The sequence below is a fragment of the Drosophila ficusphila genome, unplaced genomic scaffold (assembly GCF_018152265.1).
Source record: "Drosophila ficusphila isolate 14025-0441.05 unplaced genomic scaffold, ASM1815226v1 contig_414, whole genome shotgun sequence".
NCBI lineage: Eukaryota > Metazoa > Arthropoda > Insecta > Diptera > Drosophilidae > Drosophila > Drosophila ficusphila.
The window spans coordinates 3,017,599-3,041,262 of record NW_025064328.1 but is presented as its reverse complement, the minus strand read 5'-3'; the positions used below and the strand labels follow the sequence as shown (position 1 = coordinate 3,041,262).

Sequence of the window (23,664 nt, the reverse complement as noted above, 5' to 3'; positions counted from 1 at the left end):
GCCACGCCCCCTTTGATTTTGCCCAGACCAACGCTGATTGCAATGCGAATATCCTGCCGGCACGAGAGAGAAAATCATAAACAATAACCATTTCATGCCGAGGAAACAACGGGCTGAGAATCGGCAACAACAGTATCTGGTAACCAGTATATATGGCGCGATTTTTAATTATCACTTTCGCATTTTGTGCCCGAGTATTGTCTGCCGCGAATACTCGACTCGTACTCGTATCTATCCATCTACGGCGGCTCTATCACCGCCGTTTCCATTTCCATTTCCATGGGAGGCCTTTTACGCCCCGAACAAAGAAAGCGAACCGAACAATCCATCGAATGCTCAGCTTTCAGCTCAGCGTGAGATTCTTCTCCACGGGAAAGGGTATTTTTAAATATTTGCAAGTGTTGTTAGAATTGTGTATAATAATGTATAATAACATATATTTTATTTTACAATTATATTTGATTTGTAACAAAAATGGTTTGAATAGCATAAAAACGTGTCTTAAAGTATGGTTTAAGAAAACTAAGCTATGTAAAATATTGATAACTTCACAGCATTCTTAATTTTTTTAATACACAGCCTAACATTTACCCTTGCGTTTTTTAAATTAAAAAAGTTTTGGTTCTTATAAATTTACAGACAAAAATTTACCAAAAGCTATGCTTTTTTGAACTTGCTCCTGGCAAAACTAAACTTCTTGAAAGAGCGTTAGAAATTCGTATGGTGTTATATTTCCCTCTACTGTTACATTTAATGCATTGTATGGGAGGAGTCCCGGTTCCCCCAGCAGAACTTTATTGTTTTCAATTAAAAACACTCACAGCCCATTCAGCTAACGAATCCATTCGCTCGGCAGTTTTCAGGCCGGCATTCATAGGCGTTCTCGAAGGCAGCGAAAGCCGGCGACATGACACAATTGCAGATGCAAGTGAAATGTAATGAGGTGTAATGAAAATGCATTCAAGTGACAGTTTCTCCGCGTACTGAGGACTCCCTTCGCCATTACACCTGCACTTAACAATAATCAAGAACAACAATAGTGACAAATATCGATGAGCAGACCGACGGGGCTGAGTAATTAATTTCTCGGAAAAAGAGTTTGTCAAAGCATTTGCTTGAAATGTTTGCTCATAAACAATCTTTGTGAAGGGTGTTTCGTTTTTTAATTTGATTTAAATCAATTCAAAACAGAAACACATCCGTGTTATCGGCAAAACAAACCGCAAATTATGCAAAAACATCGAAAGCAACACTTACGAAAATTAAACGAAAGCCACAGGAACCACAAAATACATGCCACATATCCAGCGAAACAATGCCCGAAACCGAAATTGGTTTATTTATTTTGCCGGCCATCAAATGGCGAATAAATCAGTTCCAAGTTGCAGCTTTCAGCCGTCGCTGTTAAATGTCTGAAAAATTCATAAAGCCAAAAAAGCGGAAGCGCGCAGGTGAGTGAACTCGGCGGGGATGAGTGGCGTTAACAATGCCCGTCCAACGGCACAATGTGGCACAATGGCCGACGCTTTGGGCCTAATTAGGATTTCAGGATTTCGGATTTTCGGCCATCCATGACAATGCCAGAACGCATAATTAGGCAGAGCGTCCGACTCTCGAGAATGGGCCCAAATTGGTCTTGGGCGTATTGTATTTCCGTCCGGCCGACGAAATCCTCTAGCTCAAGCAGCCTAAATGGCTCAAAGAAAAAAAAAAAAAAAAGAAAAAGAAATAATAATAAAATAAAATAAAATCAGAAAGTGCAGTAAGTAGCTGCTGCCACTGTGGGACACATAAATAAATGTGCCCACGAAATCCGTAAATATGATTAAGTGCCAAATTTATTTACAGCTCCCAGGTTGCCTTTAAAAAGCGGCAAGCAGAAAGCAGCCGAATAAAAAAGGAGCTGAGCCCCTTTGGGCCAGCAGACGAAAGGCAGACCTGCGAAACCGGAGTCACCGCCAACCGGAAGTGGGTGGAAAAAGGGAAAGGGGGAGGGGGAGGGGTGGAAGGGGGTTTCTCAGGACGACTCCAGGTGCCTTCTGGCCAACTCGATTACAATTACGTGCGCTAATTGCACTTTAAACGCGTCCGAGCTTGCCAAGCCAACATTTCAGCCATCCATCCGTCGGTCGGTCGGTCGGTCTGTCGGTCGGTTTGCTCGCTGCCCGCACAATTCTGTTTCTCATTTTTATGGCATTTCCTTTGGCACAACTTACAACTACATAAATTTGCAAACATGATGTCCTTGCCCAGGAGCCCCCTCCGCCCACTTCCTATTCCATTCCTGTCCTCTCTGGCATTGTAATGGCTGTCGCTCCTGCTGCCAAGGCTGCCAAGTCATCGTCACCGCTGCTGCCGTAACTCAAAGTGACGCTAAATTTAGTTTAATACACACACATTACAGTGGTTTCAAAATGGGTTTTGAAGTAGAAGTATTTTACAACAATTTAAAAATAATATTAAATGTTTTTATAAATCGGATAGAAACTTGTATAAGGATATATAGAGATTTGACACTCTTAAATACTATACTGTTTTGAAAACTCAAATGTGTTGCTATAAACTTCAATGCCAATAAGTTATAACAGCACAAAATGTATGTTCCCAATAACATTTATAGATTATCCCGAAGATTGAATTAAAGAGCAAGCATTTCTATTCTTATTATATTATTTAAATAAGAACTATTACTAGAACTAAGAACCACTTTCCACTGTGCGGTTGAAATAAATACAATGCTGCCTTCTTAGTCGGCTGCAAGTGGCCCTTATAATGGGGCAAGGCGTAAGTCCATGTCTGGCTGGCTGTTCACCTGGCTGACTTTCCGCCCACTGCCCCACAACCCTGAACTCCCCACCACCCCCTCGAATCTCCCACCTGCTGCACAGCAGTTGGTTCTTTTGCTCATTTACACCTTTTATTACGTATGCGTGCGTCGGTGCAAAAGCAAAGTTTGCAGTTTAGTTTGCCATTAACGTGGCCATAAGCGCTGGCCACCCCGATATGTGTGCCATTCCACCTGCTTGCTATTCATATGCAAATAGCCCCAGCGAGGTGTGCTCCAGCAGTTCCAATCATCGCGAGATCCATACCCCTTGGAAGTTTGCTAGCCCTCCTGGCTAAATCAAAGTCTACAGCACGCTCACGGCTCAATGCATTGTAATTGTTGGGTTGTTAGGTTGTGTGTGCCAGTGCGTTGTCAAAACTGAAGCTCAGGAAGTCTTCCTCTGCCCGAAGGGAATTTCTACACTGAAGGAAATAAATAGAACTATATTAAATGGTGTTGATAAAAAGCTAAACCAAATATCATCCTTAAATGTACTTACTATTTCAAAAAGAGTAATAAGAAACCACTGAATGGAATCAACGATTCTTTTTAATTTAATTTGAAACTTTTATTATTTCTTATTGTTATTTAATAGGAATATCTTTTTCAGTGCTTTTATAAAGAATGGCATTTGTGTGGGTGCGTGGGCTGTCTTGCGGGCAAAAGTTTTTAATGTGAAAAGTGCAAAGGAGAGTGCAACCCTCATGCGAGAAGCATGTCATTCCCTGCCGCCATTCCCTTACCCTTACCCCTCAACCCCCACCCCCTCTCCCCGCGCAGAGGCGCCCGTGAACCCCCTTTTTGGGCCATGGCCCGCCACTGTCACTGCATTTTAATTTACTGCATACCTTGAGGCGCCATTCGCCTGCGCTCGCATGCCAAGTGGCAAAGTCCAACGTACGCTACGCCGCAAGAAGAAGAAGAAGAAGAAGCTGACTTGTTGCCTCTTTCTTGCCGCACAGATACTCCTTCTCCACCCCCTCACACACACACACACATACACATACACATACACAAGGATACTCATACCAGCGCAGATGTTCCACCCCTCGTGACAAAGTGGCGCTGCGTTTTGCATTTTACTGCAAATTAAAGGATTTCTTTTGCCTTTTCGAGTTGACAACTTAAGATACTTAGGCATAAAAAGCCTGTCATACATGTCTGCCCTCATGTGTATGTATGTATGTGTGTGTGTGTGTGTTCATCTCACTGTTCGTGTGTGTGTGTGCGTAAAGAGAATTAAGTGCAGTGCGCTTTGTTGAGAATCACTCGAAACAAAGCCACAGGATGCTGCGGGCTCCTTCTTGCCATCCCCTCCCCTCGCCACTCCCCCTTTCCCCCTCCCCCTCCCCCTCCATCCTCCTCCTCTTTTGCTGACATGCGGGGTCGTCCTGTCAATCCTCCAGCCCATTTTCCGATTTCCTGCACCTTTCTCGCCTGCGTCCATTTTATTATTTTGCCGTGATTATTATTTTCCATTTGCACAAAATTAAAATACCCCCAACAACAATGACAACACAATATTTTTGGTGAAAAAATAAGAGGAAATAGAAAAAAATTGCAGGCTCCATTCAACCGCAAAAAATGGTTTGAGGAGAAAGGGGAGGGTAAAAAAAGTGAGGGGGAGGGGGAGAAGGAGGAAAAGGCAGTGGGATGCATGAATAATGTGAAACTGAAAACTTTTCATCAAAAATCAGCCAAGGGCTAAAACTGGACGTGAAACAGGCACAACAGAGCCCCCAGATTCCCAGCGATAGTACCCATCTCCCCTCTCCCTCTCTCTATCTACCTCTCCCTCTCTGTCTCACTCTGCTTTCTGAGTGTCCTGGCAGATAGGAAAAAAAGAACTGTGACAGGACGCCATGAAAAGCTCGCTTTGGTGTGACAAATCAAAGACTAACACTGAGCGCTTTGGTTAGAGCACAAAACGCACGCTCGGATGACTGGCAACTGGATAAAGGGGGAGGAGGGGGGATGAGGGGCGGTATGAGTAAGAGGGAGAGGGGACGAGACCGTGGAAAAGAGACGGGAGATCGGACATGACTGGGCGGTCGCATTTGAAAGCCGCTGACAGCTGCAGTTGGTTAATGGCGAACTTAGCCAGACGAGAGCTCGCCAGAATAGTCATAATTAAGAGAGTTAAATTACAATTTAAGTTTGTACTTAAACATAGATTAAAGTATATTCAAAAGAACCAGATTTAATTTTGGTTAACAGTGAAATTTCAATAAATTAAAACAAGGCAATTAAAACTATTAGCATGGTAACAAATCCTAGCAAAAAAAACACTAACTTTCAATTGAGTTAAAGTCAAAGTTTTTCAACCACATTTCTTGGAAATTTAATTTAAATTAAATAAAAGTTTGCTTTAGAATGATATTAAGGAGTATGAACATATTATAAACATATGACTGGTTGGTATTAATATAGGTAAAGTATTTTGATTGTGTGATAAAATAAATGCGTATTTACTCGTAGTTGTTATTTTGGCTAAACAAATACTCTGTATCCTTTTAGGAAGATGACTAAATGATCAACAAAAGTTAAGCATATCGAATATATTTCATTCATCTAAAAAATCCACAAAATCGTCCACCCTTTGTATTTCATTCTGCATTTAATTGATCGATTCTCGCACATCTACACCTCTGCGGATTGTGTTTCGCGTTGGCAAATGAAAACCCCACTCGATGGGTCGATTTGGCCCATCCCCGGAGCGTCTGAACCGAAAGAGTTATTTCAATTTGCAGTGCTTAAAGATACTCGCTTCTTTTGATACCGCATTTGCGAATGGAATACAACAAAACATGGGGAACTGCAGCATGCCGCCTGTTATATTTTTTGTTTGTTTTTGCTCTCTAATCAGAGCGCGCGCCTGCAAACAATGGCCGGAGTATCTGCATCCTCTGCCCCCCACCACTTCACTTCACTCCCCTCCACTCCACACCATTCCATTCCAGCGCTGGCGAACCAGAAAGCGAACCCATTCGCATCCTGGGATCCAGTGTATCCAGTATCCTGGCGGCAGGACTGTAATGAAAAAGGGGCAGCAGCTCGCTGTTGCTTTTGGCATTGTTCCTGCTCCGCCGGCATGGCTTTACTTTTATGCACATGCAATTCTTTATATTTTTGCCATATATTTTGCCGAGCACAAATTTATTTGCGGCTGCAATTCCAATTCTGCCCCGCTGCCAGGACGAAGGACGAAGGACGATGGGCGTTGGCGTTGGTACTCCGGTTATTGTTGCGGCTGCAACTTTGGTTAATGCTCCGCTTGCAGGGCGGCTTAAAGTGAAAAACAGGATTTCAATTTGTCATTCGGCTTAAAGAGGCTGACAGGAAGCAAAAGCCTCTTAGGCCAGAAGTATTGGCAATCCTGGTGGTTGGGGGTGGCATGGTGGTGTGGTGGTACTGGTGGTGCTGGTGGTGGTGGCATCCTCTCATCCCACAACTCACTGTGTTAATTGTTTCTGTAAAGTTTTTAATAACTCCGGGCAGCAGGCATCCAGCAGCCAGCAGCCAGCAGCGCGCTTCCATCAGTCTCATTATTTATTTGTAATTTAATAAACAACAAGTTGATGGCTGCCACCCAACACCAACACCACTTTTCCCCACCTTAACCCACCCGCTGCTCCTTAGCATTTAACCCCTTCGCTGGCGACCTTCTATCAATTGCCGTGGGCCAAAATGGCAGGCAGCCATCGTCATCGACGTTAACGGGTTTCCTGACTATTATTTGGCAGCAATTTATTTTATGTGAAAACTTTGTCAAGCTGCCTCGCTCGATTTTTATGGAGTCCCCGAGTTCCCGAGTTCAGAGTTCCGAGTTCGGAGCTCCGAGATCGCAGATCGCTGCCACTTTGCCCGCGGCGTCAGCTTGAATTTTATTGCCATCGTGCATATTTTAATGAGGCATTAAAGCCTCGACTCCGGTTGTGATTTACCCTCCGATTTTCCCTACCCTCTCCTTGAAAACTTACACACTCGTAATTTATGAGCAACTAAATATTTACTGGGAAGTGGGTGGTGCTGGGTGGCTTCTCTGTTTGACTTTGCCGGCCCAATGTTTGGCTGCGTTTGCCGTTTTTAACACTCGATTACTTTAAATGCCATCGCCCCCTTCCCCTCCCCCCCCCCTCCCCCTCCCATTTCCCCCGTCGACGCCCCTGCATTTGACTTTGCCTGTCAATATTTGTTTTTGGCTTAACTAGCGCATACATACGACGTGCACCCCCACATCAGCATATTTTCCAAACGGGGGGGGGAGGAGTTTTCAGCTCGTCTGTTTGCCCACAGCTCCTTGTGGCCCGAAACTTATGTAATGAGTATTTGGTTACACAAATCTTTGAGCTGACCCTTCCACGTTTTTCGTCAGCTCACCAGCTCTGGTGGTCCGCTCTTATTGAATGAACGCTTAAATTACTAAGCAAATGACTCATTTATCAACTGCAGCCAGCGAACGTACTCGGGATTAGCATGGCCTGTCAGCAGTCCTCCGGGAGGAAGATTTCATTAAAAATGATTTAAAGGACCGCTCCGGCAGGACCTGCCACTGGGAAACGCATAAATTAATACGCCAGCCAGTCGGCATCGATTGCCAATGCAATGCACATGGACATTGACTGACATTTCAATGGTGGAAAAGGGAAAATTTCACACTTTGTACTCCGATTAACTCATCGACAGTTGGGTTGTTCCAATTGACTGCGGGGAAATAGAGGAGAGTTGTTGAAAACCCAACTAGTTTGCGATTTTAAATCTTTTTAATTGAGATTTCAAAGGAAAGGGAAAGGGAAAATGTACTTGCTATTTCTCTTTCACTTTTTTAATTTCTTTCATAATTCAAAAACATTTGTCAACATGCTTGGGGGCCTAAACTAAATGAACTTCTTGTAGTAGAAAACATTTATGCAATTTAGGCAACACTTTCTCAGATATATTGGATACAATAGTTCAGCTAATCGAAATAAAAATGTGATATGCAAAAAGATAAAACTATATTTATTACACCATGAAAATTAAACTGATTGTTAAGTAAATGTATTCTAGGTGGCACTTGCAAAATTGCCAGAAAAAGTACATTTATTTTTAACTTATAATACCTTTTGAGGTGTGCTAGAATAATAACCATAATAGATAAGGCTCTAGTTAAAAATAAATCGAGTGAGCCCGACTACATCCTGTGCATGTTCCTTTCATATTTATGATTGTTTGCATTAAACGCATAATGTCCCTTGATTTACATTAGTTTGTGCAGCGGAAAAAATTGAATTTCTTCCGCTTTGTTCTTAAAATTAAACAAAATAGAAAGGAATAAACCGAAAACGTGCCCGCGAAGCAGACGCAATATGCAAATAATCTGCAAATTTATAGGCTTTCCTTGGACTCCTTGCGCAGGATACAGCTGCTACCCGGCATTAAGTTCCCGAGTGGCATTCGGCTAAGCCAGGCTATTATCTTTTATGAACTGAACTTCCTTTTGATTGGTGTAATGCCGTTTTTTTTTTTTGCGGGGGCCGAGTGATTGATGCATGTGCAGAGATGTCACTTCGAACAACATGAGCCCGAGAACTTGACATTTCCCGCATAAAGAGGGCACACAAAAAAAAAAGAAAAATAAAACATATTTATAAAATCAAAAAAAGAAAAGAGAGGGGAAGGGAAGGGCTGGGCATGTATGTTGTATGCGGGAAAATCCATTAAAACACTTGAGCCCGGCAGACGCGACGCAACGCTCTCCAAACAAGGAAAACCAGAATGCATTTCCGTTAATAGTGAAGGCGGCTTTGAAGGCTGGCAGCCACACTTAGACGCAGCACTTGTGGTTACCCTTAAACCTGCAGGACTCGCCCTCCGGCCACTGCCACCGCTCCTCGAAGGACATAAAATGTTATTGATATTGCAATTTTTAGCATTTTGTAATTGAGGCTAAAGTTGCTTGGTTGCTGCCTATCGCAGGCACATCAATTGTCTGCCAGATAGCAGCCCGAGCGGATAACTGTCTAAATGACACTCGAGCATGTGTTTAAACATGCCAAGCAGCCAAGCACTTGGCTCACTCGAACTATGCAACAAGCAGTGGCAGTGGTGGCACTGGCAACAGCAGCAGCAACACAAGGAGCCCAGCATCGCAGTAACAACATCACCATCCACCATCACCATCACATCGCACGGGTTGACACTCGCCGGCATCAAAGTTCATGGGTGTCCTGGCGGCTGGGGAAACATCCTGTCGATGCGCTGATAAGTCCTTGTCCCCTTGATTCCCCCCACTCCCCATGTGGGCATCCCTCCAACGCATCTTGTCTCGTCTCGAGAACGAAGGCGAGTGCCAATGTTGCCAATGTTGTTGGGTAAACTCATAATTGGAATTAATTATGCATTCGCACTTTGCGGCCAACTTTTCAAGTGGCTGGAGTGGTAAGCTGAAGTCAGTTAGCTGGGCTCAGTTAGCTGGGCTTACTACTCAGCCCTGAGTGTGTGTGGGGCTGCTCCTTTAATTGTCCAAGTGAGGCAAACACACAAACGCCGCCTGGGATGAAGTCACCGAATCGGGGACAGGACCAGAGATCCGCATCTAAGGAACTGGCGGCTGCCGGCAAGGGTTAAGTGCAAATTGCAGTTATCGTAAGTATTTCTTATACTCAGTTTAGACTAAGGATTCTCGTTGGATAAAAGAAGGTTTCCAGATGCAAATAGTACTAAGTTAACAGAAACTTTTTAAATTAGGAATAATTTAGGAAACCATTGCATTTTGAATTGGTAAAATTTTATGTACAAATTTCTTTTCTAATGAAAATTTTAAATCATCGAAGGAATTCTTTTTACTACAGCATTGTAAGTTTCAAATTAATGTTGTTATTAAATTTATTGAAACACATGTCTTTCTAATGTAACAACTTACAAATTTTGATTCAAGTTTTTCCCTTCATAACAACCCACCCGTTCATCCCATAATATATGCTCCAACTTAAGTTCGGAATGACATCCCAACAATGGACCTCACCTGGACGGGGTTTTGCATTTGAAAAGCGAGCGACTTGGGGAACAGCCCCATTTAGCAATTCTCGGCTGGCAGCCATTCTAATTTAAGTTAGCCCATTTATCTTATGGCTTTCCTCTTTGTGCGCACTTTTTCTGTTTTCTGTTTGCCACCCGCTCCAATCTGCCGCCTTAAGCAGTCCAATTTGTTGCTCCTTTATGGCTACTTATATTCCATGTCCTGCCCACACCTGAGCCCAATAATTACTGTGTGCTCACTTCGGCATTGTCCCGGCGTTTGCGCTCCGGATTTGGCCTTTTCCTTGTGCCCATTTGCGGCAAGAATGAATGCATAAAGGCATGGCCAAGATGTTGCGAATTAATTAAAATTTGACAGCTAATAAAACGCAATCACGGCCATGAGGGAGCGATTGCACAATGGCCATTTAAGTTGCGAATTGCGGACAATCGTACGCTTCATTTCGCCGGGCTCGCCTGTTTTGACAAGCCATCGGAATCGAGTCACAAAGGACAGTGACAGGACCCGCAGAAAAATGACAAAAGGCTGTCGCAAATCGCAAGTCCTGAATCGCAGAAGGCGGGTGAAATGTACTGAAAATAAAAGCTGGGTTTTAAATTTAACTTAGGGGGGTTTCTTAAGGGAAGCATTATTCAAGCGCCGTTTGAAACCCGTGTTTTCAAAAAGAGATTTCAAACAGAATGTTAAGTATTAGAATTAAAATGGTTTATCATTTTACTCTACAAAATATGTATTTGGAGGGCAGGTTCCAACATTGCTGGTATTCAATAAGTAACTTCCATTTTTCCTTCAAGTGTCTCAAGTCGAACAAAAGCAGGCGGCAAACGGCCGGAAAGCATCCGACATGAAGGGACTTTTGTGGGCCTGGTCGCGTGTCATGAGCAAACAAGATAATGTTACAGCAGTCATCGCAAATCGGGCGCGGAAAGCGGTCCACAGTCCAGTCCACTCGGTTTTTGGCAGTTTGTTTTTGCCCCGACCCTCGCGGCGATTTGTACGAAAAATGCAAATGAAAACGTCTCAGCTTACGCCAAGTCCTTGTGTCAGCAATCCTTGAATGTGGACGTGGATGTGGATATAGATGTGGATATGGATGTAGATATGGATATGGATGCGGATGTGCGGACTGGTAGCTGAGACTGAGACGAAGGGCTGCAGGAGTCGGAGCTTAATGAAAATGCTGCCACGGGCCACAGGCTGCCAAGTGGCCAGTGTCCTCCTCAGCTGGAATCCGTAGGCAGGGAAATGATTGATCGCCGGGCATCAATTTACCAGAAATGTTATTGCCATGCGTTCGACAGTTGCCCGCTTGCTGGTCACCAAGTGCTTTAATTATGCCTTAAAGCCATTTCCTGACACGAGTTAAGTAACGTATGAAATCTACTCGTTTATTAAAATTAGAAATAAAAAAAAAGGTTTTTGATATGCTCACATTTTGACTTATATTGGAGAATATTGCTAAAAACAATTTAAGATGCCAATAAATGTCAAAACAAAAAGGTATATTATTTTGAAATCTAATTAAAATTTTTGTGTATTAACATTATATCTTAAATTATTTTATTTACTTAGAAATTACATAGGATAACTTATGATAAGAAGTATGGGCATAAAAGCAACTTGGGAATCAAGGTATTGAAATTAATTCTAAAATCTTATTCACTATGATTAAGCAATGATCTCCTGTATCCCGGATCCTTTAAAAGCGTACCCGATCTTCGGGCAATCAGCGTTTGGCTGCCTTAGCGTTCTCATTTATGAAAATGTCTGAAACATGTTTCGCTTGCGCAAACAGAATGCGAGTGCGGGTATGCAATAAAATTCCATTACAGCAATGGCTCGACTTAAAAACTTGGCCGAAAAAAGAAGGCGAGATGAGAATCCGTTGCATACGCCCGGAGCATTGGGGCAGGGGCAGAAGCATTGGGGCATGAGCATTGGGGGCAGGTCCAAAGGAAGTAGAAGGAGGCAAAGGAGGAGCAGGAGGAGGAGGAGCAACCGGCAAGTGTATTAAAAGCCCGCAGACATTTTCCCTGTACGTGAGTGCATCGCATGTGCTCGCCCCTGTTTGTGGGTGTGTTTGTGGCCAAGTCCTTGCATATTTTATGAAACTTGGCAAAGCATTTAACAACACAGGCACACCCACAGACAGAGGCAAACTCATTACTTGAATTTATTTAGCACTTAAACCAAATGTTTCATTCGCCTCAGTCGGCTGATTTGGTGCTCATATCCTTGCACTTCCGGAGTTCGCTCGCCACTCAACTCCTTGTACTCCTCGTTTAACGATCAAAACTTCTGCACTTCTTGAGGATCCCGCGGGGCGAACAGAATGCCGGACACTTTGGCGCTTTGGGTGCAGTATCCTTAATCCGCTGTAGGAGATTACTTTTCCTCGAAGTTTGTGGTAAGTTCAAGCAAGGTTTTTCCCGGTCATGAATAAATCCACATCTCGCACAAAGATCTTCAAGGGTGTTGATGACCAACTGGTTCTTGGCACAGGCTTCTATGGATCCGCTGGACAGGATCTCGCTGCTGCTGGACGATGGAGTAATGTAAAGAGGGGAAGTGGCTGCCGGCACGGGAACTTTGACTCCACATCTCGGGCACTTTTGCAGCACCATCGATTCGGTATCTTCGTCCTCCTGGCAATCGCATTCCGAACACTCCAGATCCTCGCAAATCCTTTGCAGGCGGGCAGTCTTTCGTGGCGAGTAGTACAGCTCCTCAATTGGCCTAAGGTCTTTCCTAACCTTTTTGGAGTTCACAGTGGACTTTTTCCTAGACTTTCTTGTGCTGTACGTGGACATGGACTTGTCTACGGGACGCCAAAATTGTGTGGTGGAACGTATTTGGTCGATCACTCCTTCCATCCTCTTCTTCTGGCGCTCTAAAGCCTACGAAAAAAAACTTTTAGATTTAGAAAGTATAATTATATTTATATTATAATTTTGTAATTAGTCATACTCATTTTTTAACGTTTTATATGTATTTAAAATGCCATACCAATTATTTGTAAAAACTGCACCCACCTTAAACTTCATTTTGTGCGCGTTCATTAGGTCCTTGAGGTTATTCAACGAGTACCTCATTTCCGAGTTCTTTAGATCCAGTTCGTCGGTTAGAGCCACATCCATGCTGGCATTAAGACTCATGCTCGATGCAGGGGATCCGAAAAGCCGGCTAAAGGAGGGGTTCATCTTCAGCTTTCGGCTCTCGACCTTCAATCGCTCTGCATTCATCTCCTGTTCGATAAGTTTTTTGTACAGGCCAGGGTTAATTCGGTTTTCCTGCGAAAGCCGCGTGTTTAGGCCCCGCATCCCAAAGGGAATGAGTCGAGTGCTCTGCCTGGGTTTTGGGATGTTCCTGGTGGACAGCCTGCCGAAATGGCTTGATTGCCTTTCCTTGCCGGGATGGATGTCCACAACATTGAGCATTGCATCGCGGGGCGGCTCCACCTTTGCGAAATGCATTTCGGTCATAATATTCTTCAGATAGTCCACATATTTGGTGGAGAGCATCTGCCTTATCTCCTCATCACTCAATCCCGATATCAGCAACTCATTGAGGAGACGCTGGAGGTTGTCCCACATACTGTGTTTCGCTACCACCGCCATAAAACCCTTGACATCAGCCAAACTGTCGATGACGGGGTTACTTTCTATAACTTCCTTCAGGAAATTCCGCACATAAGAGTATCGACTATCAGTTTCCATATCCTCAAGCCGGAATTTTCTACGATCCGGTTCACTAGGCCTCGAGTGTGGAACATCCCCCTGTGATTTTAAAATTTGTTCGTAGCTGGAATATGGCTCGAGCTCAAATAACTTCTCTAAATCCGGCAGATATTCATAGTTGAATTCGTTCTGGTGGTGAATATAACGCGATTTTGGGGACCTCGAAGCTCTATTAACTGGACTTGCTGACTTAATTGGATTTTCGTTAATTTTAATGCGGCCTGAATCCCTGTCTCCATACAAGTTTTTCTCAACACTTTTGTTGCCAGCCTGTCGACTTTTTTCAAGGCGGGACAGAGTCCTTTCTTTAGAAGCGATTTTATCATCGGATCGTGAAAGGTTTTCCTCGGTAGTTAGTGGAGTTTTGTAATCGCCAATTTGGGGAGTGTAGTTTTCGCCAAATCGCGGAGTGTAGTTTTCCCCAAATCGGGGAGTGTAGTTTTCGCTAGTTGGGGGAATTTCACCTTCGAAATCGTCGGGAACGTTAGGATCGCTTTTTGGAGTACTTTTTTTATCGCCAGGCCAAGACACGTAAAATTTGCCAGAGTATGGATCGTAGTTCATCGCAATACTGCTACCAACGTGAGGAAGAATCTTTTTGTCATCTAAAGGAACGCTTTTATCACCAGTTTGGGGATCGTTATTACTTCCAGTTTGAGCAAACTCCTTTAATTCAGTTGGAGAAACGTTTTCATCGCCAGTTTGATATCCAGTTTCAAGAATCGTACTTTTTCTAGTCTTGGAACCGAGTCTTTTGTTAGATTCGTCGATTTCGCCAGTTTGGAAATCGTTCTTATCGGTTGTTCCATCTTTGTCTTTTCTCTCTTGATCTTTTAACCCACGGGCTTTTCTTTTTCGACCAGTCAGGTTGCTATCGGAAAAGCTCCTTGCATTATCCAAGTTATCGAATTTTCGATACTTGTCTTTTTTGAGTCCACGCCCTCTTCCCTTTTGACCGATCAGAATGCTATCGGACACACTCTTTCTAAGACTCCCATCGATTCTTTTGGAAGATTGGAAATCTTTTTTTTGTTTGCCACGGCTTCTTTCCTTTCTATCAGGCAGAAAGCTATCGGAAAAATACTTTGCAAGATACTTTCCGATCTGCTTTTGATTTAACAAAGGATCGCTTTCCGACGGACGAGTGGAGAACCGTTTGGACCTCCTCGATCGCACCGATCCTGAACTTCTATAGGGAATGTACATCATATCCTTTTTGAGGGACTGATAGTGGCTTTTCTCTTGAATTTTTGGAGCAGCAACTTTTTTTATTTTTGGTAAATTTAACGGCACGCGAAAAGATCGACGGACACTTCTCCGCGGTCGTTGTGGCGCCAAAATTCTTTGCTGTGAATCAGTCAGAGATACAACGATATCCTCGTCAAACTCAAGTTGGGAAACGCTTTCTTTGTCTGTTAATTTGGGTCGCGATTTAATTTCTCTCAGCATTATTTGAGTTTCATCATCCGAAGGGATCATCACTTCGTTGGAGAAGAACGAACTACTATCCGAACCATGTTTATGACGACGAGCATGTCCCCCTCTTTTCATTCTATTTCGATTAACGAATAAGGACAGATTACTGAATAGTTTGGCAAATAACTTCCTTTTCTTCTCTTTGTTAGCCGCTTTCTTCTGCGCTTTTACTGCAGCTATTTTATGCTCACTTGAAATCTTTTTCATTTTATTTTTCTGTAAACCTTTTTGTAGCTCATCCCCAATAATCAGATCCTCGTAACTCCTTATCTGTTTTTTAAATTTCTTTTTATACTTTTTCAGCACCTTAGTTTTAATTTTAAGGATTTTGGCTTTGGGTACATTTTCTAGTTGTAGTACTTTCGTTATATTCGAATAAGGCGTTTTTTTCACCTTGCGGAACTTTCGTTTTTTAAGCTTTGGTTGTTCGGAAATAACTGAAATCCCCGGCATTTCCATTCGTTTACGATCTTTTTTCCGTTTTTCAAATGACGAACTCTTCCTACTTAACTGACTTTTTCTTTTTACTGAAAAATCGAATCTTAGTAGTTCTTTTATCAACACCCTAAGTTTGGTGAATGATGGCGCATCGGGATCTCGTTTGGTTCGCTTACGAATAGGTCTCTTCTTTTCAAAAATATTATTTTGTGGGACGAGTTCATCTATATTAAGATGTATTGTTCTGGGTTTGGCTTTTCTTTTTTTTCTTATGTATTTTTTAGTTTTTTTGGGTGGCGAATATAAATTTAATTCTAATATTGGTTCTGGGATAGGCTTTTGTTGATTTACCTTCACGCGTTTTCGCAGCACTTCGGTTTCCCAGAAGGAGGAGAAGCCGGCCAATGTGGAATCCTGGCTAACCCTACGACGACGACGTTTTCGGGGCTTCTTTTTCCGAAAATCCAATAAGTATTTCTTGACCTCCTCGGCCTCGGACTCCCAGATTTGATCCTGCCCCTCAATAAACCGATGATAATCCGAGCTGTTTTGCCATTTTCTCATCGCTTTGGCGAGTCTCCTGAAGCAATTGTCCACAATGTGTTTTGGACTCTGGTGTGTCTTGAGCTGCTTCCTCAACCGATGCAGCCTTTGATCGAGTCTCTTCTTCACCAGCTCCTGTTGGTGGATTAGCTGGTTTTGTTTCCTCAGCGATCTCGAACAGTTGCGCAGCCAGTTTTTGTACATGGCCAACATGCTGCCCACCGCCCTGCGCGCCCTCTCCCTCCGATTCTGCTCCGTGTCCCTCTGCCGCACATCTATGGACACCCGCATCCTGTTCAGCAGCTGATCCCGAATCCTGCGCATCAGCTCCAGGCGCCTCCGGGCGTGTCTCTTCCGCTGGCGCACCTCGTTCGCCTTCCGCTGGATCTGCTTCTTGAGCAGCGCCATTTGGGTGCTCCTATGCAGCATCGGCACCTTCATCTTGCACTGAACGAATTTGTATCTCACTCAAGGTTAATTAAAAACCACTACGGATTTGAGACTTATGTCGAAATAAATTCCCCAGTAACTAGATTAAAACACGCGTAAGCTCCCATTGAAGTAAAAAATGTTTAAAATAGATCAATAAAATAAATACAATATTAAAGACTACTTTTAAAGTAAAACGTGTTTATTGTACATTTATAAAAATACCTAAAACCAATCAATTGAATTTTTGTTTATTTAAAAAACAAATTTAGTAATAAAATATATCTCACAGAATTAATTTTTCTAAGAAATACGTGAGCTTTAAATTTGCTAAACACAAGGAAACAAAAATCACCCAATTCCAGGGGATTTTTACAACACCGCTTATCAGACAATGTAAACCACCTGCTTGCGAGGGGACTCCACTGAAAAACGCATCTCATCTCACTGATAAGGCAGAATAAAGCATGCATATATAAATAGGTAATTCACAGGCGGTTTCAGCGGGAAGCACCGCTCAGAGATAGATTGCTATATAAACGATCAGTGAGCAGATCTCAGCATCAACAGTCCTCAGTTGGCAGCTAAATCAGAAAGATCTGTAAGCAAATCAGTGAAGCAAGATGAGCAAAATCATTTCCTTGATTGTGGTCACCATTTGTGTGTTTGCGGCTTTTGCGGCGGCGATGCCCCAGCGTCCACAAACCATTCCTCTGATTTACTATCCACCACCGCCGCCACCACCAAGAATCTATCGAGCACGTCGCCAGGTGTTGGGTGGTTCACTGGCCTCCAATCCGAGTGGAGGAGCCGATGCTCGATTGGATCTGACCAAGGCCATTGGCACCGCCGATCACCATGTGGTTGGACAGGTATTCGCAGCGGGCAATACCCAAACCAAACCGATCACTACTCCGGTTACCAGTGGCGCTACTTTGGCCTATAATAAGTGAGTATCTAAGATTTAACTTTAGCTAAAACATATCAATTTAAAAAAAATAAATACACAAATTATTTTGTTATATCTTTAAAATGTTCTTTGTTAAAAACCTTATTTTGGCATCAATTTATAAATTATATTTATACGATTTTTCATTAACTCCCCATACAAACTAACTATATTTTCTTTTTTTAGCCATGGCCACGGCATCGAGCTGACCAAAACACATACACCTGGAGTGCGGGATAGTTTCCAGCAGACTGCCACCGCGAATCTATTTAACAATGGAGTCCACAATCTGGATGCCAAGGCCTTCGCCTCGCAGAACCAACTGGCCAACGGTTTCAAGTTCGATAGGAATGGAGCTGCTCTGGATTACTCGCACATAAATGGACATGGAGCCACTTTGACCCACTCGAACATTCCCGGATTGGGCAAGCAATTGGAGCTGGGAGGTCGAGCCAATATCTGGCAGTCGCAGGATCACAATACAAGGCTCGATCTGGGCAGCACGGCCTCGAGATGGACCAGTGGACCTTTCCAAGGAAAAAACGACTTTGGAGCCAACTTGGGACTTTCCCATTATTTTAGAGGTTAAAGAGAAGTCTATTGCGAAATATTATCACTTTTAAATTTTCTAAAAAAATTTTAAATATTTATTTAAATAAAACTGTTGTTCTCCAAAATTATGTGTATTTTTGAGTTCTAGCTTAAAAGGATTTGATTTTATAAGTATTAGTTTTTTAATTAATTTAAACAAGGCAAATTTTTATTTAGAATAAACATAAGTAAACAGAAAATGAATGAAACAAATTATTAGAAATAAAAGTACTAGAAAATCTATAAATTAAAGACCCACAAAGGCCTTGGCCTGCTGTTCGCCCGCCTCCTTGAAAAGCTCCGCCGTTTTGAGTAGTTTTATGAATCGAGGAGAGTATTCGCTGGACATGCGCTTCTCCAGGACATCATCCAAATTCGCCTGCTTGAGGACCTCCTGCAGACGGGCATTCCGCTGATGACGCTCCGCGGAATCGGACAACTTCTTGAGGTAAACCAGATCCAAGAGCAATTCATCCCGCACTCCAGTCGCCGCCTGCTGGTCCTCAATTGGCAATTCCTCGTACTGCCGAAGTAACTTCTTAACGATCCGGGACTTCTGGTTGATTTTACTGGGATCGAGCAGTCGCACATCCTGGCTGAAATCCTCGGCCAGGACTTGCAGGGAGCTCTGCCGCTTCTCGCGGCACTTCTGTTCCTCGTTGGCTGTTTTGAGTATCAGCTCGTAGAAATCCTGGAGATCTGGACGCAATGGAATGCAGGCACGAGTGCGAATCTGCTTGTCGATTATTTCGCTAATGGCCTCCATGGTATCCCGCACCATGTTCTCCGTTTGCTGCAAATAGTTCTCGCTCTTGTCGTTCCGGATCTGGTAGAAGTTCTTGGCCCTATTTAACGAACACTTGCGATTCCTTTCGAGAACAGGCAACAGGCGATCCATTCCCGGATCATTGCCCACCGCCTCGAAGACGGCTGCCACTATATTCTCCGATATCTTGCCCGTGATTAACTTATTGTAACTATCCGATAGTGGTTCGGTTTGTTTTGATAGAGGTTTAATGGTGCTGTAGGAATAATCATTTAATAAATATTAAATATTTTTTAAGGTTTAGATAAAAAGTAATGCTTATTACTAATAATTAATTACTAATTACTAATAAGTTATTAGCAATAGAAAACAAACTCACCATTTTCCTTCTACTTTTTGTGGTTCTTTTAGTGGTTCTTTTAGTGATTCTTTTAGTGGTTCTTTTTGTGGTTGTTTGTTGGCTTTGGCCTTTGAAGTGGCATTCTCTTTCGATTTTGGCTGAGATTTTACAGTTTGTTGATGAGTCTGTTTCTTTCCGGCCCAATTAATAGAAGGCCTTTTCATGTGACCATCTTGCTTTTTCAGCTTCTTCTTCTCACTTTTTGTCTCCCATCCATCCTCGGATTCTTCCCCCGCCTCCCGAACACATCTTTCTTCTTTTTCAAGTTGATCTAGGTTATCCCTTAGAAACGCTGTTTTTTCAAGTAGTTCGTGATTTGATACCGAATGCAATCCATTCAAAGCGGGTATCAGATTTATGGATCCATTGCCGTAAAACTGTTTAGTTTTCGGGTCTCCACAAACATTGGCATTAATGGAAACATTCAGCTTCACTGCATCTGGACTTTTGCAAATATCGTGCGATTGATCAACAGAAGTTGGAGGGGTTGGAGAGGTTGGAGAAGTTGGATTGGTTGTAGTTGGATTTTGAGTGTCCGCAGGAGTTGTGCAGTTTGGCGGCAAAGTTGCCGCCGTAGAAACACCTTGAGCAGGAGTTGTGATGGGTACACATCTCGGATCAATGGTGGTCAAGGCCGCCAAGTAGGGATCATGCTTGAGTTGCTTATTGAAGAAGGGTCCGAAATAACGATGAACCCCAAAGGATTTTATTGGTGGCGACATGGGTTTGTTGGGCATTTGCTGGCTATTTCGAAGCATTGGCATTTGCTGTGGCAGCTGCAATATCTGTTGTTGGTGCGGCAGATATTGCTGCTGCATTTGTTGCTGCTGCACTGGTTGCTGCACCACCGGGCTTTGTTGCACAACCTGCTTTTGTTGCTGTGGCGCCTTCAAGTTCTGCATCTTCTGCAACTCATTGAAAAAGTGCGTTAAATTGAAACTTGCCTGGAAATTGGACGACTGATGACGCTGCCTATTTGTATCTGGTTGCTGTTGCACTTGTTGCTGATTCGGCTGCTGCTGTTGCACTTGTGGCTGCTGTTGCTGTTGCAAGGGTTGCTGCTGTTGCAATTGTTGCTGCTGTTGCTGCTGCTGTTGCTGCTGCTGCAGTTGCTGCTGGTGCTGCTGCTGCTGTTGCTGCTGTTGCTGCTGCTGCAGTTGTTGCTGCTGGTGCTGTTGCTGCTGTTGCTGCTGCTGCTGTTGCAGTTGTTGCTGTTGTTGCAGTAGTTGCTGCTGCTGCTGTTGCAGTTGTTGCTGTTGCAGTTGTTGTTGCATCACCTGAGGTTGCCCCGGGAAACCCAAATTGGGCCGCTGATTCATCATGGGCACAGTATTCCTTGTGGGATCGTAGATTTTCGCCAGGGCTTCCTCTTCATGAGCGGCTTCCAATTCATCATAGTGTGCCAGTAATTTATGACTTGGATAGGACTTACCTTCCTGATCTTCCGAATCTGGAGTAAGCATGCCATGACCCAAGTTTCCAAAACCCACGCGATTCCCATTGTGGTCTTCAAAGTCATCGAGGAGAGGAGCCAGTCGCTTGGTTACCACATGTTGCTCGTTTTCTTCATGTTGCTGCTGCAACTGTGGCTCCTTTTCGTCCAAGGATCTCTTGGACCTCCTGTTCTGTCTGCGATATCTATTCAGCCTTATTTGCCTTTTGCCGCGATCCTTGTCGAGTGACAACTCGTTGGCCAACAGCTTGACCACCGCATCGGGATTTACTTTCGGAGCCGCGGCCTCCTTTTCATCCACCTTATTGGCTTCGTCGCACTCAGGTTTTTCCTCTGAGGGTTCCTGAAGCTTCAGATTTATGTCGAGTTTGACAACGCCATTATCCTTTTCGACACCTGCTTCTAGCTTTTCCACCTCCTCGGACTTGCCATCCGTTTCGGCTTCCGGAATGCTTTCATGGTTGTTCGCACACTCGTTAGTTTCCGGACTTTCACGTTTCTCCAAAATGTCTTGGCTTTCCGAATTTGCAGCCAGTTCGGCTTTTCCATTGGAATGGAGCTCACTATTGCTATCCAAATCAAGTGGAACCTCTTCTTTTGATAATAATTTAACTTTTGCCTCAATTAAAGGTTCATCTTTCAGTGTGGCCTCAATTTTAAGAGGTTGCATTAGCTTTTCTTGCACTTTGGCTTCACGTTTTACTGGAGCTAAAAGCTTGTCCTCGATTTCAACCTCTGATTTATCCTCCAACTTTCCTTCGAAGGATGTTAAATCAGAATCAAGCTTATTTTCTGGCTTAATGAGAGGACCGTTCAGACTGACTTCGTCATGTAACTTAATCTCGCTATGACTGTCTTTCTCGTTTGATTCCTGCTCTTTAAGTGAGTCCAAGCCATTTCGATCGTTCATGTTTAATATACCCATTTTTATAGCAATTTTGCGATTGATAATGTCCTGATCTTCGTTAACTTCTTTGGCTGGTGGGGCTACTTCACCTGCTAGTGGCAAGCCTTTTGCGATAGAATATTCATCCAGAGAAGATTTACCCATTTGAGGTTGCCTTTTAAAGCGATCCAATTCAATGGGCATGCGATTAACTCTTTCGTAGTCCCGAGTACTTTGTCGTTGGTTCAGCGGATGAAATCGATCGTATTGGGGCAGTCTATAGTCGTAACTCTGGGGCAGATCCATCATTTGATCTGTTTCCATGGCGGGATTAACCGACTGCAGGTACTCCATGTTATCCTTCTGAGATATCAGGTTATTAATACCCATTCTCTGATCATCATCCTCGCCGTCCTGATTCGCCTCCAATTGCTGGTCGTTCTTCAGTTGATCCTCCAGCTCTCTCCTTCGGATCATACTGTCCACCATTTGGTGCTGATGGATGTCCATAAGGGCATTACTGGGCAAAGAGGGTCCCAGACCCTTGAGCATCAGTCTGCTGCTGGTCTTCAGTTTAATCTCATTCATGGGATTGAATCGATTTGATGAGCTGCGTTTCGCTGGCTTCAGAGGGCTTTCACTGATGCTTCCGATTTTCGAAAACTTCGGAGACTTTTCCGAGGCCTCCTGTTCGATTTTGGACAACTTATAGTTGGCTTCATGGGCCAGCTTGAAGGAATTGGCGTGTGGAAAGGCCAGACGATCGAGAGTACTTTCGTAGACACCATCTGGGATGGGTGCGTTGCCAAACTCCGGAAACTTTTCCACTTGTTCTCTTTCCTCCTGCTTTTTACGCTCCTCCTTCAACTTCTCGGCCTTTTGGGCCTCCTGCAACTCGTGATCGCTGAGCAAATCCTGCGCCTGCTTCAGCATAATGTCCAGATGGCTGAGGCCCGTATCCTGCAAAGGAGTCTTAGTCACAAGGTATTTGCGCACTATGGTATCGTCGGAAGCCGCCTTGTACTTTTGCTTTACCTTGCCCATTTCGGTTTTTTCCATTGTCTTGGCGTGCTGATCGATGATATTCTGGGCAATGGATCGCTCCTGTTTGCCACCGGAACGAGCCTGCTTCTGGCTTCCAGAAGAAGTTTCCCTGGACATGCTGGCCTGGATGTCCCGAAACCAGGCATCCGCCGCCTCCTGCAGGACTCGCTCCTCCTCCTCAGCCTTCGATTTGGATTCACCCCCTGGCTCGTTGGCAAAACTGGCCAGCATGTCGTCGATGGAGTTGCGACGATCCCGCTGCTGCTGCTTCTGGTTGTTCTGATCCTGCAAGCCGCCGTAGGTGATCTTCAGCTCCTGCAACTCGGGACGAGCCTGCTCCACCGCCCGATTGAAGCTCTGCAACTTGTCACTGCCCTCCGGCGAGTTCCCCTGCCCGCTCTTTCCCTCGGCGGTCATGACCTCCAAGGAGTTGCCCGGCCCACTGAACACCATCAACGCCCACCAGAACTGTAGGAAAATCATCCTCCAAGGGAGCTTAGGTCTTTTCAGAATACAAAATTTTATTGAAAACAGACTGGAGTGAAAAATGACTACTGTTTAGATACCTAAAATTACTAGCAACTTATTTAAGAAATATTCAAAGGATTTTCTTAAACTTAAGAAGATGTTCTTTGCTGAACAGCTAAGTTATTTCCTTCGGTTACTCTTTAAGTTAAATATATACATATATAGATAATTCTATTTATTTTTCAGCCGCATTTAAAATGGCTTTTCTTATTCTATCGTATTTTGTACTCCTATTTTATTTGTTTGTTTCTAAGCTGTTTCTAACCATTTTATGCTATCTCAGTCTTTTCTATAGAGCGAGCTATTAAATGCTTTTTAAACTATGCTTTTCAATTGTTGGGTATTTTTGGCATTTAGGTAAAACAACAAGCGTATCTTTCTCATCGCTGGCCACAAGCGACTCGAACTCAATTGGGATTTGGGAGTGGCAAGTGGCAAGTGGGAAGTGGCAAGTGGGAAGTGGAGTCTTGGCAACAGGTGTCTGCCGCACAACTTTGACAACGTGGCCCGATAAGAGTCGCAATGTCACCAGTCCGCCCACCAGTTCCTCCCCCTCCCACTCCCACTCACCGTATT

At 43.7% G+C, this 23,664-nt stretch overlaps 3 protein-coding genes across 3 annotated transcripts; 1 reads left to right on the top strand and 2 right to left on the bottom strand.

The window, feature by feature from the left end:
- Positions 1-11,875: 11,875 nt before the first annotated feature.
- On the bottom strand, positions 11,876-16,535 carry LOC108094729. The gene is made up of 2 exons (XM_017195475.1): positions 12,881-16,535; positions 11,876-12,745 (listed from the first exon to the last, which is right to left on the bottom strand). Exons 1-2 carry the CDS (start codon positions 16,481-16,483, stop codon positions 12,131-12,133), a joined length of 4,218 nt encoding a protein of 1,405 aa, XP_017050964.1. The 5' UTR covers positions 16,484-16,535; the 3' UTR covers positions 11,876-12,130.
- Positions 16,536-17,032: 497 nt separating this feature from the next.
- On the top strand, positions 17,033-18,097 carry LOC108094948 (attacin-C). Its single transcript, XM_017195810.2, has 2 exons — positions 17,033-17,420; positions 17,607-18,097. Exons 1-2 carry the CDS (start codon positions 17,095-17,097, stop codon positions 18,007-18,009), a joined length of 729 nt encoding a protein of 242 aa, XP_017051299.1. The 5' UTR covers positions 17,033-17,094; the 3' UTR covers positions 18,010-18,097.
- A 116-nt stretch (positions 18,098-18,213) lies between these two features.
- LOC108094947 (trichohyalin) lies at positions 18,214-23,043 on the bottom strand. Its single transcript, XM_017195809.2, has 3 exons — positions 20,455-23,043; positions 19,157-20,358; positions 18,214-19,033 (listed from the first exon to the last, which is right to left on the bottom strand). The coding sequence occupies exons 1-3, from the start codon at positions 23,041-23,043 to the stop codon at positions 18,259-18,261; spliced, it is 4,566 nt and encodes a 1,521-aa protein (XP_017051298.1). The 3' UTR covers positions 18,214-18,258.
- Positions 23,044-23,664: the final 621 nt, after the last annotated feature.

Bases quoted from the DNA above. Each gene is read 5' to 3' on its own strand.
- LOC108094948 (XM_017195810.2), top strand. From the start codon at position 17,095: ATGAGCAAAATCATTTCCTTGATTGTGGTCACCATTTGTGTGTTTGCG. The intron at 17,421-17,606 runs GTGAGTATCTAA...TTCTTTTTTTAG, and splicing joins GCTACTTTGGCCTATAATAA to CCATGGCCACGGCATCGAGC.
- LOC108094729 (XM_017195475.1), bottom strand. From the start codon at position 16,483: ATGAAGGTGCCGATGCTGCATAGGAGCACCCAAATGGCGCTGCTCAAG. The intron at 12,746-12,880 runs GTGGGTGCAGTT...TTTTTTTCGTAG, and splicing joins CGCACAAAATGAAGTTTAAG to GCTTTAGAGCGCCAGAAGAA.
- LOC108094947 (XM_017195809.2), bottom strand. From the start codon at position 23,043: ATGATTTTCCTACAGTTCTGGTGGGCGTTGATGGTGTTCAGTGGGCCG. The intron at 20,359-20,454 runs GTGATGCAACAA...CAGCAGCAACAG, and splicing joins GTTTCCCGGGGCAACCTCAG to CAGCAACAGCACCAGCAGCA. The intron at 19,034-19,156 runs GTGAGTTTGTTT...TTATTCCTACAG, and splicing joins CAAAAAGTAGAAGGAAAATG to CACCATTAAACCTCTATCAA.